The sequence below is a fragment of the Labeo rohita genome, chromosome 10 (assembly GCF_022985175.1).
Source record: "Labeo rohita strain BAU-BD-2019 chromosome 10, IGBB_LRoh.1.0, whole genome shotgun sequence".
Taxonomy (NCBI): Eukaryota; Metazoa; Chordata; class Actinopteri; order Cypriniformes; family Cyprinidae; genus Labeo; species Labeo rohita.
Window position 1 is genome coordinate 16,845,277 of NC_066878.1, and position 18,185 is coordinate 16,863,461.

Sequence of the window (18,185 nt, forward strand, 5' to 3'; positions counted from 1 at the left end):
AAAAAAAATTATGTTGTCTAGACATAATTAATAGCATTTACTCTTTTATAGAGCTGTTCAGTAAGCAAAAAAATCAGTTGAATTTTATTAGCAGTGGCCTCAACCACAGGTACCTTTTTTAACTCTTAAATGTCGAAGTGTCACAATAATAAATACCTCACATGACACTGCATGCCTGAAATACATACAGCGCTGCTCACAGACTATCCAGTGTCTTTCCCGCCATTTTTAGACTCACATGCAAAGAGAAGAGGGCGGACACCGGCTTGTGATCACTAATAGTGAAGCCCATGTGACTGCGGTAGAAGAGCTGGGAAACTGTGGTGGCGCCACCCAGCCATGAGGTCAAACCTCGTTGTAGTGCCGAGTTATGAGATGGTACAGGGGAGCCCGTCCTGCGCAGACGCCACAGGATGCGATCCGTCCATGCAGGCTTCCTCTTTTTTGCACTATAAAAGGAAGCCGGGTTTAAACAAGAGTCCACAGAAACAAAAAGACTCATATAATAAAGCATAACAGACCTTGTGTCATAAGTATGTGTTCCCACATCAAACTTGTAAGTTGGCGGGAAATTAAGGGGTCCTTCGATGAACCCCTCCAGAACGGACTCGCTTTTTTTCGCCATGTTGAGCTGTGTCAAAGACAAAACAAAAAGACGACGTGTTCTTTCACTTTATCTTTTTAACAAAAACACAATTCTAGCAGACATCACAACATATGGTGTGCACATGCACTGAAGAGCTGAACCCAAATGCTTTGTTTATAAATGTAGTACACTGACCTCTAGTGGTAACAGACTGAAAAAACAATATTGCCAAGATCTGTACTGAGACATCTGGTGTTATGTGATCGAGACAAGGACAATTTTCTGAGCTTATCTGATATGTTCAACTTTGCTTTAACAGTTGGATCTGCACATACCCTTGAAATCACATGCACCTGTGCAATCAGTCTCCTTTATGGCCCTGTTCCAAATGGCACACTTGATGTAGACTAGAGGCCTCGTTCTACATTCATTTTATAATTCACAAAGTTGCTCTTGAAAACTGTGCAACCACATCTGTATAAATTTGAGCATTTGGAACAGGGCCTCCCTTGTGTTAAAGAACTACAGTACAAAGTTTACTTTTAAAAAGTATAGTTAAGTGTATATGTTATTTAAATTAATGTATACTTTAAATGTATATTAAAGGCAGTTAGCTGAACTTTAGTGTTTTTAGCTGCACTGTAATTGCTCATATATGTATGGTAAACTAAAACAAACTGTTGAAAAGCCACCCCCTAAGAAAAAATGTGGTTTTCACTGTGCCCAAAGTGTATGATTGCAGAAAAATACATACGTATATTGAACATTTATTGCAACAGATATTGTGTGAAAATAATTCATACAAGTTGTTTATTTTGTTTACAAATCTCATAAATATATGAGGTGGCATGGGGAAAAAGGCACACAGTATTGATACATTGATACAAATACTTTGGCTAAAATAATGATTTTTTTTTAAATAATGTATAAGTTAATACTTGTACAACACAAATGGAAAAGTCAGCCTTCTATTAATTATCATTAATTATTGTGCCTTTTAGCCCCAACAACAGGGGTGCTTTTTACTCTACATACCATGCTTTTACATATTCTTTTGTTATTTAAAAACTGCTGTTTTATTTATCTTAAACAAAACTGAAAATCATTAAGATCTTTGTCTCAACATATATTGAATAATTTTAGCAATTCTCATTTGCAACTTATATCTACAACACTTTTAAAAACATCAAATTTTAGATCAAGTAAGCACAGAATCGACTTTAAGCTGCTGCCAGCAATCGCGTCAAAGATCAGACAATTTTGCACGTGTATGTTGAAAAGCGGATGTTTTGGAAAGTGCTACGCCACGTTTTTCCACCATCTAGTGGTTTAGAGGAAAATAATATCAAAGGCGCCTTTTCCCCCCAGGGCACCTTTAACCCCTAAAAATATGCTAAAATAAATGTAATTTCTATTAAACTTGTATGTCATGTTGTATTTAAATATATTTGTTAGGGGTGGGTAAAGAATATTGATCATTCTCATTTTTACGAAACAATATAATTTCTTAAATCTCAAGAATCGATTAGTCTAGCCTGTTTTCAGTTAACGAACGGAACGTGCACTTTTGTCCAATAAATCACAATAAGCATTGAGCTTTGTTACTTTTGAAATGAAACCAAGTCTCAGATTTCAAATTATTTACATTTTATTACAATATTCAAACAATAAATGTCGTTTGGCGCTTTAAATACAGTTTCAGCATGAAATAAACATGAATGAACATCCGAAGGTATGTTAAACTGCTCCTATTATGCCATTTTAAAGGTTGCTAATATTGTTTTATGAGTCTCCTAAAACAGGTTTACATGTTTGCAAGGTCAAAAAACACTTTAGTCTTCTAAAAAATAGATTTAGAATAGAAATTTTACCTAATTTCTAAATGATTCATAAACGACTTGTGCAAAGCAGTACAAAGAATCAATCCCTCTGAACCACTCCTTTCCGTGAGCCCTCACTGCTGTGATTGGTCAGATGGTGCAGTCCTTTATGATTGGTTTACCGTGTACAGCGTGTGTCGAAAACGAAACGCCCATTGCCATGACTGATTGACAGCCCTGGAGACTTGTCAATACACAGAAAAGATGGCATCAATTTTTCCATTACCAATTTGAGCCGGAATCTAATGATGAAACGGCTGAAGTGGCTGATCGGCAAGTTAGCACAGACTACTGTGGAAAGTGCTCGCAGTTTGCTTATGTAAGTGAACCAGGCACACCTCTATGTTGTAAACTTCAACATTGTATAATGCATTAAGCGGCTTTCACACCTAACGCGGAAAGCGCTGCGCTGGCCACTGGGTTCAGTGCAAAAGTTCAACTCATTTGAACTTTGAGCGCAGCGTGCACGCTTTGCACACCACTGGTGTGCTCCGCTGCGCGTGCTCTTTGGTTGATGCAGAAACAAGCCGTTCCTCGCGCGGCACAAGCAATCAAAATGAATGGGTTTTAAAGAGCAATGCTTTCTGCATTCGATGTGAAATCCACTTCGTGCACCATCCTTTATCATTACTCCAACTAATGAGACCGACAGACAGTCAAGCTGCATCAATCACAAAATTTTAGACCACAGTGGGCCCACAGCTGAACAACAGAAGTACAGAAGCATGATTTAGCCAGTTAGCAAGACATGTGCAGGGTTGTTACACAACATAACATACACAACTACGTATTTTGAACGATCACTAGAAAATACAATTTTGTAGATTCACCTTTTGGAAGTGAATATAAAACAAATCTACTCTCACAGCATAGGATACAGCATCTTCTCGACATGGAAATTTTACTGTGTTTGTGGGCGGGCAAGTTGTTTGCGACGTAGAACGTGGGCGGACATTATGCAAATGTGATACTTTGTGACGTATGGCCGTAACAGAATAAGATTCAAATTTCTGATGACTCTTTCAGGCGATTGTGAGGCGACTCTCTTTTTTGATAGACAATAACTTTATTTACCGTGCACTGTCGGCTTCACAACTTTGCAGATAGTTTATGTTCACATACAGCTACATGACACACTACATGAAAGGTCATATTTGAAAAGGCACAATAGGAGCACTTTAAGAGAAAGAGTACAACTTACCAAAATCTATCTCATACCGAAATCTTGTGTAATCGCAAAGATGTCAGTTTAACAACATGTAAACAATGTCAAATTCACCTCCGAAAAAAACATATTCAGTGACCATAAACTTTTTAGTCACAAAGAAATATGAACTCTAAAGAGGAGCATTTTGCCAAATATATGCACCATGTTCAATATAATTTTTACTGTTCTTCAGTGTTTCATTTATGTTTAAATTAACCCGTCATCTGTAAAGTTTTTATGACAGCCATCATTTAAATGTTTATATTTCAAAAAACTAATTGGAGTAGAAATTTAATTTTGTAGCTGTAACTTTATCATTGTGCGTGTAATGTAATTGTTTGCATATAAATCAGTTAATTTTAACCTTTAATATTACAGTATTATAGTTCCAACTGACTCCTGTATATTTTACAGCATTAGTTGAGAGATTATTTTTCCTTAAAAAAAGTTTGTCATGTACTGTACCTCACATAAATCCAAAATAATCCATATCGAATTGAATTGGCAATCAAATCAAAACACAAACCTGTGAATCAGATTCAAATCGAAATGTGTGTTAAAATCCAGCCCTATTATTTGCACTTACACATTTGTAATGATGCAGTAATTTAGTAGATTTAAAATATATCAATCAAAAAATAAATATTTGAATATTAAAAGTAGTTTTTTTTTCTTTTAAATATACTTCAAGGATTTGAAGTACACAAGTAAACATTTAATACAGTTATACAATGCACTTATTTTTCATGAGGGCTATGATGGTCTCCAAGCAACCCGTGACATTATAGCTCTTTTACCTGATCTTTCTCCCACAGAAGAGGCAGTTTGTCACTCTCAATTGCACTTTTCACCACGTGAATGTCATAACCTTCGATTCGGAAGTTCAGATCACCAAACCAGAACACCACACTGTGAAGGATGCAATAATATCCAGTGAACTTAACAGGTCAAAGTACAAAGTGTAATCTGTACAAAATACATCTGTAAAAGCTACTCAGACTAATACTCAGATTGCTCAAATAAACATTAAAAGACTGCATTAAAAGAACATTACCGTTTAAACGCCTCAGTTTGTAAAAAAACAACAAAATATGCAACATATTGCAATGATTACTGGCTGACTGCACATTATGTGAAAGATTTAAAGTTACACTATGTACTTTTTTATTTAAAAAGAAGAAGAGTTTAGTAAGAGAAACTGCATGCATGTCATTTGGAGAGCAGCAGAGCGGAAGCACAACCAAAATAGTGTTTTTTCTGTTTTTCTTGCAGTTTTATGTTTTAAAAGCTGCCACATGTTACATAGTGTAGCTTTAAGACTAGGCTTTAAAAATCTGAGTTCCCCCGCCCGCCCCCCCCCAGGCACCCACTCGTGATCCAGTACGCCCACAGCCGTGCCGCCCTCGAACTGCTGCTGCTGTAGGATGCTTTCAAAGTCCTCCATCCGCTGCTCCAGATTACGCATGTGAGCCGGCAGGTGGCAGTTGAGGAAGCACACAGGGTGTCCGAAAACCATCATGCGTGCACTTACGCCCCCTTTATTCCCCTGAGACAAACATATAGAGCCAGAGGATAATGGGAAGACATTAATAATCCAGCAGCTCTGGACTCCAGTAAGGTGTTTTTTAAGTGCCTGCCCTAATGGTGAAAGGAAAAAACAACATTATTATAGACTACACTTACTCACCTTTATGTTGTTTCTATTATTTTTTCCATGGAATCAAAAGGAAAATTTTTAATTTTTAATCTTCATGCAGCTCTTTTCCATTCAATAACAGTTTCTAGCGATCACAGCTGTCAAACTCCAATAAAGAAGAACAAACATTCAATTGATTCGAAAGGTTGCAATTAGTTGAATGAATACACAACCTTCACAGAATGAGTCAATTACTCCAGTCTGAACCAGACAATCTCCTACATTAATGAAGAGAAGAAACTAGAATCTTGTTTGTAAACAAGGATGAACATTTAACTGACGTTATTGTTGCCTTTAACTGTTGTTATTGTTGCCTAAAGCTATTAATAATCTATTAAAACAATTTATAACGTTTTTTGGTAATTGAAATAAATTTAAATAAAGCTTAAAACAAAACAAAAAATACATGTAATAATTAAATGTATGATAAATATAATAAATGTAAAAGTAATAATATTGAATATAATATATAATAAATATAATTTTAAAAAATATTATATGAACACTGAATCTGAAACACAAAAATTAAAAAAAAAAAATTAAAATGTTGCCTTGCAACTACGCTACCAGTCAAAAGTTTTTGAACAGTAAGATTTTTAATGTTTTGCTCACCAAGCCTGCATTTATTTGATCCAAAGTACAGCAAAAACAGTACAATTCTGAAATATTTTTACTATTTAAAATAACTGTTTTCTATTTGAATATATTTTAAAATGCAATTTATTTCTGTAATTTCAAGTTTTTGAGTTTTTAGCATCATTACTCCAGTCACATGATCCTTCAGAAATCATTCTAATATTCTGATTTGCTGCTCAAAAACATTTATTATTATTATTTTTATTATGTTGAAAACAGCTGAGTAGATTTTTTTTGTTTCTTTGATGAATAGAAGGTTTAGAAGAACATCATGTATCTAAAATAGAAATCTTTTATAACATTATAAATGTCTTTATCATCACATTTGATCAATTTAAAGCATCTTTGCTAAATAAAAGTATTAAGTTAAAAGTATTAATTTTTAATTTATAACCCTGACCTGAAAAAAAATCTACTCAACTGTTTTAAATATTGATAATAATCATAATCATAATCATAATAATGTTTCTTGAATGGCAAATCAGCATTTTAGAATGATTTCTGATGACTGGAGTTTAATTCTGAAAATGTAGATTTGATCACAGGAATAAATTACAATTTAAAATATATTCAAATAAGAAAGTAGTTATTTTAAACAGAAAAATATTTGCTGTATTTGAGATCAAATAAATGCAGGTTTGGTAAGCAGAAGAGAATTTGTTAAAAAAAAACATAAAAAATCTTACTGTTAGTACTGGTAGTGTAACTAAAAGAAATAAGCTTAATTACTACAATTACTAAAACTGAATACAGATTTTAATTAAATGAAAGAAAAATAATAATAATAAAAATGACAAAAGCACAACAAAATGACTAAAACTTAAACTAAAATGAAAACTATGAATCAATATAAAAAAAAATGATTACACAAAACGAGAGGGCACATGTTTGTTTAATTTAGCATGTGTTTAAGTCTAACATTCAAAATAATCTAAAGACTACTTTTAACACTTAATACTATGTATTTTATTAAGAAGCTATTGTTGTCTTTTTCTCTATAGCTTGATAAAAGTTATGCCACGCATGCAGGTCACAAAAACAAAAAATACAGACAAAAATATTAATAATAAAAAATACTGATGATGCCTAAACATACTTTCTGGAGCCTTTCAGACATGTAGATTTTAATAAAGGATAATTAAACTCATTTCAGTTATGAAAGATTCTGTGTTACTTGTTAAGTAAATAATTCAAAGACTCACTCATTACGCTCATCGCCACCTACTGGGTAGCAATTAAACCCTGCAAAAAGAGCTACTGAATGAATTGCTAAACAAATCTTTTTGGTAAACAGATTCAAGTCACCACAGTGAACCTGCCTGTATCTCCTTTTCGGAGCTTGACAGACATGGCCACTCTGAACTGTTGTTGGAACAACATGAGGATGAGTAAATGACCGACTAATGACAGAATTTCATTTGTGAGTGAACTATCCTTTCAAACTGTGCTTAGAAGGACAGGTGTGCTGTGCAGTCAAGGGTGAAATTGGCTGTGCACAGACTTGCAGTTTATTAGCAGCGCTGGTGCTGCAGTTCCCACGGGTTGTGCTCTCTCTTTCTGGGTAACGCACATGGGAGAACTGAGAGCTGCTGCTGTGTGTGCATTTGATCAAACAGAGATGAACCTGATGTGTGTGTATGTGTTTGTGCTCTGGAAGACAGATCAGAAACAGAGCTGCTGTATGTCCTACTGTGCCCTACTCAAAGGAGACTGCAGAAAGAGCCTGGAGCCATGCTGACAACAACACACACACACGCTCACTGTCACATACACAAAAACACGCTCGCAGTCTCATTTCCACGCTCTCTCTTTGACTCCGCGTTTCCTGTAATCATCAAAGACGCCACGCGGCGGGAGTCGTGACATTATGCAGAGGTTTGATATTCGACATTAAAGCGTTAATGCAAAACAGCAATCACTGATCAAATAAGCGTTTAGAAATTAGATGCTCTTTCCCAGAGGTCTTTGCTCATTTGACTCACCCAGTAGCCTCCCAACCCAGTGCGTGTGCTTTGGGTTTGTACTCCTCTGAGGAAGGGAAGGTGGCAGAATTTGGAAAACACCAGTAAGAAAACCCCCTGCATCCTTTGAGATGCCACCTAGAGGGAAATAAAAAGTTGAACTTTACTCAGGCATTCGTCACTATTACAGTTTGACCAAACATAGTACAAAAGTTTACGTCAACTGCATGTGATGTAAATTTTATCTTCACTATAGTACACAAGCACTGTATACTTGCATACTGATTTTCTCTAACCCTGTGTAATCCTGCATGCTCAGTTTGAGCATTAAACACCTTAATTAGTTTGTCCACAAGGTGGCAACAATGCCTCCACCTGTGTCTTTTCAGTAAAGAAATTGAACAACAAACAACTCCTAAAGAGGCAACAACAGATGCTCACATTGGTTTACATAGGAAAGGCAGTTAAAGGAATAGTTCACCTAATAGGAATAAAAAAATAGTTCACATCTTGAATGGCCTGTCTCAGGCCAGTGAGTGTTGCCACCTTAAAGGGATAGTTCACCCAAAAATGAAAATTACCCCATGATTTACTCACCCTCAAACCATCCTAGGTGTATATGACTTTCTTCATTCAGATGAATACAGTCGGAGTTATATTTAAAAATGTCCTGGAACCGCTCAGATTGAAACTCGTGACTTTGATCATTCACTTCAAGTGATTTACCAAATCAAATTAAAAGAGACATTAATTTTCAAATTTCAACATAGCTTGTAACGATTTTAAAAAGCACGTAGTAATGGATGAAACAGAGCTTTTTGAAATCCCTGAATCAGTAAAACCACTACGTTGCAAAATGATTTACTATTTCGAAACTCTCCAATTGGATCACGTCTCGCATATCATTTTTTTCAGATCAGGGCTTTAAATTGTGCATCGCAGATTATTTGATTTAGATTGGAGCTTTTGTGTATCACAAATCATTTGATTTGGATCAACACAGGTTTGTGAATCATTTAGCGAATGATTCACAGTTATGATGTGCAATTTGAAATCAAATTCAGAAGTTTTGTTTACAGCAAAGAAAAACCAGTCTCCTCTTGGCTTATATCGAAATTCCCTGACATTTTTCTTTACATTCACTTCAGAAGGCCTTTATTAACTTCCCGAAGCTGTGTGGAGAACTTTTTATGATGGACAGATGCACTTTATTGGACTGAAAAATCTCAACAGCTATTCACTGCCTTTATAAAGCTTCGAAGAGGCAGGACATTTTTAAATTAGGGCTGTCAGTCGATTACATTTTTTAATCTAATTAATTACATGAAGTTTCGCAAACTAAATTTGGTTGTGAAAATACTCACAAAAGATTATTTAAAACTATTATTGTATTTAATGAGAAAGTAGCAAGTAGACATTGCAAATAGTAGCTTTAGAAAGAAATATTTATTTTTTTGATTCAGCATAAATTTTCTTACACATAAACATTTAGGCTGCAACGTAAACTATGAAACATAAAAGAAGATAATTTGAGAAACATCTCAGTATTTTTTGTTCATACAATGAAAGTCATTGGTAATCAAAACAGCTTTGTTACCAACAGTCTTCAAAATACCTTCTTTTATGTTCCACAAATGAAAGGTTTGAAACGACATGAGGGTGAGTAAATGATGACAGAATAAAAATTTTTGGGATGAATGATCCCTTTAATGTTTTTATATTTATTATTAACTTTTTTAATGAAACAATACTCAAAATAAGAAACTAGATCTGCCAGGAGGTGGTGGTAAATGTCTTTATGAGTTATTCATTTGATTTGTTAAAACGGTTGATTTATTTTCTTTATGAACAGGCCTTTGAATCATTGATTCACACGATTCGTTCAAAACGCAGATTCATTCTAAACACTGCTGTGTTGCTCAGAGACGCGCAACAATTCCGCTGTGGCTTCAAAGGTAATATGTTCTCTGCAAAATTGAGCAAAAACACATAATATTGTGTTTAAAATATAACACAATATCAACTTCTTATTTACTGAACTGTTGTATAAAATGACATTCAAGCTAGTGATAAATCAGGACAAAATCAGCACTTGTGTCATATTGCTTTTGCTGCCTGTGCGATATTGAGTGATATGTGATATATAATCTAAATAATAAATATGAAACAAGACACATACAGTGGCATTTTTTTTGCACCAATATCTTGAATTTTAGGGCATAACTGCATTTATGGATTTGTTGCCCTGCCTCACATTTGTCAACAGTCAACTATATGAAATATAAGATGATGTACAGGTCTGGGGGCGGGGCCAGCACGTTAACTGTTTTAAAAAATTTTGATCACGTTATTTTTTCGTAACTAATTAAGTAAGTTATCGTGTTAAACTGACAGCCCTATTTTAAATATAACTCTGATTGTATTTGTCTGAAAGACGAAAGCCATATAAATCTAGGATGGTTTGAGGGTGAGTAAATCATGGAGTAATTTTCATTTTTGTATGAACTAATCCTTTAAACACCAAACAGTTTTGGTGATCATTAATATCTACTTGTGTGTTCCACAGAAGAAAGAAAGTCATACAGGATTAAAACATCATGAGTATTAGTAAATAATGACAGCATTTCTTTTACTTTTCTTTGGTGAACTGTCCCTTTAACAGGATTCATACAAGGTGCTTAAAGCGCATAAAGTACTTGAATTTGATTCACTATTTCGAAACTCTCCGACTGGATCGCGTCTCGCATATCATTTGTTTCAGTTCGGGAATGATTCACAGTTATGATGCTCGATTTGAAGTCAAATTCAGAACAGAACTTCGGAGTGTGGATCGCTGATCATTTGGTGTGGGTTTGCAAATCTTTTAGATTGGAACTTCGGAGTGCGAATCATTTGTTTCAGATCTTTAACAGTAGAAAACATCAAACCATTAATGCAGTACACAAGTAAAAAAAAAAAAGAAAGAAAGAAAGTATCCACAAATACAATTTCTTTTAGAAAATGAACAGTGGTTTTACAATAGTAAAAGTGTAGTATACTTTGTCATACTTTAGTAGTAATACTTTGCATGTGCTTCCCTTTATTTGTGCCGTTTTTTTTTTATTTCTCTTTTTTTAGAATTTGAAATGGAAGACATTAGTGAGATGTCTGATTAAAATGCGTGAAAATTAAAGAAGTAGTGCTTGAAAAGTACTTGAAATTTAATTTATAGTATCTGTACAAACCCAGCTTTAAGCCTGATATGCATGTCATTTCATACTGACCAACACGTATCCAAAACGACTGAGTGTGTCCATGCAGAGCTCACTCCACTGGTCTGTAAAGAGTGCATCTTTGAGTCGCTTGTTTATCATAGAATTTACTTCCTGCAGTCTAAAAAGAGAGATAATGACAGGGGCAGGGAAAAAAAGAAAGTCAGAGGAGACAAAGAATTCCATTAAAATAAGGACAAACAGGAAAAGATGACAAAAAGGACATGGAAATGAGAAAATGCACAGAGAATGAATGGGAAGGTTAATTAATTTGGCAACAATAATGGAAGATATGTAAGAAAGCTGAACAATGCAACACATTCTTACCCAACAACGACCATGTCAGTGCTTCCATTTTCAACACCGGGTCCAAACAAGGAAGTGATGTCATCAGGTGGTATACCAGAGCCTACATTCCATGTGACAATATGCACTCTAAAAGGATGTAATGTAAATGTTCAAATAAATTGCATGACATGCTTGCTATATATTCCCTACATAGGCAGTTATTGTACATACATGTTGTGCTGCACTAGGTTTTGGATCAGGGCTGTTGTTTCAAATCCATGGTCATATTCTCCTTTGCATTACATCATGGTAATATGAGTCATCAAAATTACTCAAATCAAAAAGCCAGGGATAAATGTCACCGGCTGTATTTAATAGCTTCCAAAACATGCTGAACGCTTTTAACTAATTAGAGCACATGCACGATGAGTAAACAGCATTGCACATTATAAGGGATCTGTCTATGCTGTCAAAGATGACAGGCTAAAGGATCCAGGAGCACATTTGTATGTCTGGGAATGCTGCCAGCTCAACGCTCCTGTGTCCATTCTGTCACCAGGCTCTGAGAGCAATATTATGCTGATTTAAGGGATGAGAAAATCTCAGCTCTGCTGGTATACATTCTTTAGGTCTATTATGCTGCTATACCACTAGCTGATTTCTCAGCATGTGCTAATGACCACAGCAAGCCTCTGGCCACATCTAGCAAGTTTGAAATCTGAGGCTGTCACTAGGGCAGACTTTCATGGCATTGGCAGTGACCATTGAGCTTCTCCAACTGCTGAAGAACTGAATGTCCTGTTCAGATTCACAGTATTTTGTCAGTAAATGCAAACCCACATATTTTAGATTTGGGATGTTGAGTCATCTAATGAGACACTGCCTTAAACCGACAGATTCTCTCCCCTCAGGCCAGTGGATATAAGCAAACCCAGCAGAAACCTGAGTGACTGCAGTCAAATCATATCATATCAAGTCTAAGAAATATTTTTTAAAATATCACACTCGCAAGAGTGAGTGCATGTGTGAATGAGAATTTTAATAAATCAGTTGGATGAATAATTCAGCGACTCACTCATCCGAACTGATCAATGTTTTAGAGCAAATTGGTTGTGTGAATAATTCAATGACTCACTCATAATGGCAGCCGCTTCTTTTGTTTTTAATGAATGAGTTAGCATTTTTACAGGCTTGCAGACTTACAGTTTGGGATGTGCCTATATCCAAATTCAGAAAGGTATGGAAAGTGAGTAACGCATTTTACGTATATATATATGGGACATATTTACCCTTGCTGCATTAGTTGGTCTCATTACAGTACATCGATTAAGGAGGGATGGAAGGAGAGATGACTAACAGGACGATGTCTAAGGATTTGGTACGCAACACATCCTAAGCGTTATTGACAAATATCTTGTCTTGTAAAATCAGTACCGCCCCTCGCTATACATAGAGTGCACATGAACAAGAATTTGAAAGTGAAAGTAAAAAGTGAGCTCACATTTAAAAGCAATTTCAATAATTTGTATATTGATAATGGCTCCTTGATGGCTGCCAATTATATACAATAATTACCCAACTATATAATTGCAAGGCAACGCAAAACCATAGAAAGTTTTTCCCATTATATATTTTCCTTTAAGGAAAGGAAAGGACATGTGGCCAAGTATGGTGACCCATACTTGGAATTTGTGCTCTGCATTTTACCCATCCAAGTGCACACACACAGCAGTGAGTTGTGAACAAACACACACACACACACACACACACACACACAAACCATGAACACACAACCGGAGCAGTGGGTAGCCATTTTTGCTGAAGCGCCAGGGGAGCAGTTGGGGGTTCGATGCCTTGCTCAAGGGTCTCACCTCAGTTGTGGTATTGAGAATAGAAGAGAGCGCTGGTCATTCACTCCCCCTACCTACATCCCTCCCGGACCTGAGACTCGAACCCGTGACCTCTGGATTACGCGAGATCCATTTTTCTGCTGATTTCAGCTCCAATCCTAATCAAACACACCTAAACAAGTTAATCAAGGTTTTTAGGATCACTAGAAGGTTACAGGCAAGTGAGTTGTAGTGATCAATGTTGGAGCTAAACTCTGCAGGAAAATGGACCTCATGGGCCAAATTTGAGAACCTATGCTTCAGAGCAGGACACCAGCCCTCCAATTTGGCCACTCCTGTTTTAGGGGTTCTGTAAAATGCGTAATGTCCTTTCCGAACACATTATTCGGCTTTGGCACATCCCAAGTTAAAATGGCCATGGCATACGTGTGTCCATTAAGTTCATAAAATTGCAGGGTATCCCATATGCCATTTTAGGTTTCCGAGGGTGTTCACAAGTGCCCCTTTGTGGCCACTATGCGCTCCTGATGCACTGAGACAAGTTCCCTTTGTCTCTTCCTGGCAGTCAAAGCAACATTATGTCACAAAATTGTGGACTTGTGGAGAGGAAGACCACAAGGTCTTAGGGTTCCATTTGGGAAATGGCTAAAGAGTCACTTTTTTCTTGAATGAATGACCAGTGTCTTTGAATGAATCAGTTGAATGAATGACTCCATGACTCACTCATAAAGACCTACCTTTCCACCTACTGGTATAACAATGCAACCTACAGAAAGGCCAACTGAAAAATTCTCACCAATGTACAGACAAAAAAGTCTCAGTGGTGTTGCACTTTCACATCAGCACTTTTGGAAAGATGCTCAACCATATTCAAAATAGCAAACCTAAATTGTAGTATTATCAACAAGAAGTCTTACCTGAAATCACCCTCTTCACTGATGGTCTTGGTAAATTTCTTGTCAGTAATAGTGTCTCCTGTGTTGGGTACATGTGTTTCTGGACTTGGAATTGGTTGAGGAATGGGGTTAGATGGGGGGCTGGGATTTGGGTTGGGGATCGGTCTGGCGATTAGATTACTGTGTGTGTTAGCACGGATGGGCTGAGATGGAGGGCTTGGAAGTGTTGGGGGAATGGATGGGGGGTTGAAACCAAGTTGAGAAGTGGGGCTAAGCGGGATTTGGGGGCTGCAATAAGGCAATGGCGACTCGGTTGGGGAATGTGACAAGAAGTTGGGTGTTCCTGTGGCCTTAACCTGCAATGGAGGCTCAGTGGGTCTGGAGACTTTGATCGATGCCTTGGTCCCAAGTGCCGTAGGCCTGGGTCGACTGATGCTGATGCAATTTATGGTTTGTGCATTGGAGTCTGGTCTGGTTCTCTCCTGAACAGCTGGGTTCGTCTGCAGTGCCAGGATCTGTCCCGACACTGGTGGGTTTCCAGTCAAGACCATCTGGCAGTGTGAGGATGCGGCCACTTTACAAGGGTTTCCAAGCAGGACTGGGACTGGTGGTTTGTGGAGTCCTAGAACTCCAGTATGTTTGTCCGGCATTGGGCAGCTCTGAATGGGCTGCATTGGATCCATTTACCTGCAAAGACAATACAGACAAGCATGGAGGTGTTAAAGTAGGACCCTATAACTTCTGTGATGCAGAAAACACGGATGGCATCGTGGAATCCAGTCATTAAAAATGAACTTGGGAATGTTGAATCTGGAATGTTACGTAATTTGCCAAATTTTGTATGAATAAATCAAATGTAGGTCAGTACACTTAAATCAAAATGCGATATGGACTAGTGTCTGTGAATATTACACAGCAAAAAATACAATTTACATGCCAATCCTGCATGTTCTAAGAGTCTCTGTGTGAATGAATGGCGCAGACGCACAGTTTCATTACACACATACTGAAGAGTGCACGACACTCACATTGTTTTCAGCCTCTGCCACCTCAATATATGAGTACATGAAAACAAACATAATCTCTAAGACTGCTCTAAGAGTCACTTCATAAGCATTTTACCATTTCTTTTGAGAAAACTATAGCCATATCATGTACAAACATAAACCTAATAAAAAACTACTGCTAATAAAATAATTATTAAAACTTTATTTAAAGGAATATTTACCAGAAAATTATTTGCCAGAATTTATTTACCAGAAAAATATATTTCTGAAAAGCAAGAAAGAAAAAATACATTTTAAAATAAAATCAACTAATTAAAGTTGCTTATTAAAATTGAATGAAACCATTAAAATTTGAATCAGAAAATTGATGAAAAATACAGAATTTGGTTAAAAAAAAAAAAAAAAAAATTTAGAAAAAATAAAAAGTTTTTCATAGGGCCTTAAAAAGTAATCTTCATTAAACTTCCAACAAATTGCTGTTAAATTGTGTAAGTTTCATGATTTCAATTAATTAGACTTGCTTTTTGATTGATATATTTCAATTTAGCCATTAAAACAGAGTCTTGACAAATTTAAATGGAATAATAAGAATTTGGAAAAAATAAATGAAATTTGGGAAAAAATAAAACAGATTTCATCTTTTTCATCAGTAGTTTTATTTATGTATTTTAAGTTTTATCACAGTAAACTTTTATGTATTTATTACAGTAAAAAGTTTTCTTTTACAAATACAATGGATACCAAAACCATACTAATTCATAAATATCGCTATATTTTTAGGGAGTCACCAAGATGACATTTTACACTCTTGTCATAAAAATTAAAATTATCTGATATTTTAATAGACTTATTGACCTTGACACACAGTCATGAGGGTCTGCATGGGTCCTCTCTGTGTTATCATTTCATGTTTTATGGTTCACTTTTTCAAATATTAGTATGTAGTGAACCGTCAATTTTTTCTTAAAGGGATCATCGGATGCCCATTTTCCACAAGTTGATATGATTCTTTAAGGTCTTAATGAAAAGTCTATAATATACTTTGGTTAAAAATTCTCAATAGTTGTGTAAAACAACACCATTTTTACCTTGCCAAAATCAGCTCTGCAAAAATCATCCTGTTCTGGTCAAGGCTGCTTTAAATGCAAATGAGCTCTGCTTGCCCTGCCCCTCTCTTCTGTCTGTGGAGTGACGAGCCTGTTTACTTTAGCCACATTTAGCCGCGTTTAGCCTCTAAACTTGCTAACTAGCACATTATTAGGAAAGGCGATCACAAAGATTCATTAAAAAAACCCTTATACTCACTTCTGCTGTAAGTGAAGCTGGATCACGAATGATTTGCGCGAACACAGACGGATATATGTAGATCGGGAGGCGCATTCCCTTCACAAACAAACGTAATCCACTGCATTTTCAGCAGCTTAGATGTCAGGAGTAAATGACGACCATTATGTTCATTATTACATTCAGCAACACAACACCTCAATCGCTCAATTCTTGTCTAACTTACATCCCTGCTCCGGCATCAAAACATGGAGGTTGGACTGTTAGAACTGATCTAAGGTAAGACACTCTGTGGGTGTGATGCAACAATGACAGGCATCTGAGAATGGCTCGATTTGAAAAAGGGGATATTATTTTTACAGATTAATTAAAAACCACTGCATGGATTTTTACCATTACAGGGTAGGTTTGTACATACACTGCCAACACACATTAATGTTCAAACAGCATGTAAAAGTGAACATAGCATCCGATGACCCCTTTAAGAAATAATAAATAAAGTTTGTCAAACAACACGTTTTTTCATCATTAAAATCATTATCAGGAGTTGTATCATCTTACTTTTTAATATATTTTGAATAAATTAATAGATTTAAAAAAAAAAAAGCATTATGTTTTTGACCCAAACCACAAATGCTGTTCATACAGCTTAACTTATATTGAACCCAGCACATTCCTTTAACAAATAGAGGCAAAGCCATGAAGGACAAAATGGAAAGGGTGACTAAACCATAAAATAGATGCTGTGAATGCAGAGTAAGATGAGAGACCTGGGTTTGCGTGTCCTTCACACTCCTCTGCCTTCTCCCACGGTCAAAGACAGAGACTGTTGCTGTCTGCAGTGGACGGCTTAGTGTGTGAAGAGCTTTGGACAGTCGCCAGGTCTGAACGTCCCCGCTATGTACCTGTCCCCTCTTGCTCTCTGCTTTTCCTGGGACGTCACTGCTGACATCAGTGAACTACAATCAGCTAAGATCAATCCTTCTCTTCAAATGACAACTATATACCCTCCCCTCTGTCCTGATCTACTTTCCTGTTGCCTGGCAACAACTTTCAGTCCCAACACCCCCCCCTCCAAACATTTCCATTCTTTCCTTTTAACATTCTGGAATATTTCCTCCTTTAATAAACAGGATTCTGATCAATAGGGCAATCTTCGAAGAAAGTGCTAGGGATAATGGCCATCACATAGCATTAGCCCTGATGCCTCTGTCTCCATCTGTTGCAGAATAATAGCTCTGAGCTTTTACACATTGGTGTCTTGGGACAGATCTTCAGTGAATGCTTTCTCAAGTATTTGAGTTATATTTTAGAAAATGCTATAGCCAGTCTAAACATACAGATATACAGTACACATGCTATGCAGAAGACGCAACAACTGATATCAACATTACAAACTGACAAAACTGAGGTATGAGGTATGTATATGGCTGATATATATTTAATGCAAATCATAATTCTAATGTTTGCAACACAAAGATATACAACATAGATGTCACATCATGAATATATAAGAAAATATATGAATCACTGTTTGGTATTTATTTTCATGGTAATTATTTGAATGTACATAACTAACATGTAAAATAACTAAGTGTTATGGGCCATTCTAAAGTCTTTGAGCTAGCTTCAAAAGTATCTAA

At 36.2% G+C, this 18,185-nt stretch overlaps 1 protein-coding gene across 2 annotated transcripts in view; it reads right to left on the reverse strand.

Moving 5' to 3' along the window:
* Nucleotides 1-18,185, reverse strand: part of LOC127171608 (phosphatidylinositol 4,5-bisphosphate 5-phosphatase A) — a 31,251-nt gene that overhangs the window by 10,790 nt on the left and 2,276 nt on the right. Inside the window, exons 1-9 of one of the 2 annotated variants that reach the window (XM_051120359.1) lie at nt 17,313-17,412; nt 14,273-14,938; nt 11,545-11,652; nt 11,230-11,338; nt 7,988-8,104; nt 5,044-5,219; nt 4,471-4,582; nt 522-631; nt 239-449 (exon numbers count right to left, since the gene is read on the reverse strand). In XM_051120359.1, coding sequence (XP_050976316.1) covers nt 239-449; nt 522-631; nt 4,471-4,582; nt 5,044-5,219; nt 7,988-8,104; nt 11,230-11,338; nt 11,545-11,652; nt 14,273-14,934 — 1,605 coding nt within the window. In that variant the 5' untranslated portion in view covers nt 14,935-14,938; nt 17,313-17,412. Of the gene's footprint in view, nt 1-238; nt 450-521; nt 632-4,470; nt 4,583-5,043; nt 5,220-7,987; nt 8,105-11,229; nt 11,339-11,544; nt 11,653-14,272; nt 14,939-17,312; nt 17,413-18,185 lie in introns of those variants that run through there. The other variant, XM_051120360.1, reaches the window with a different exon arrangement.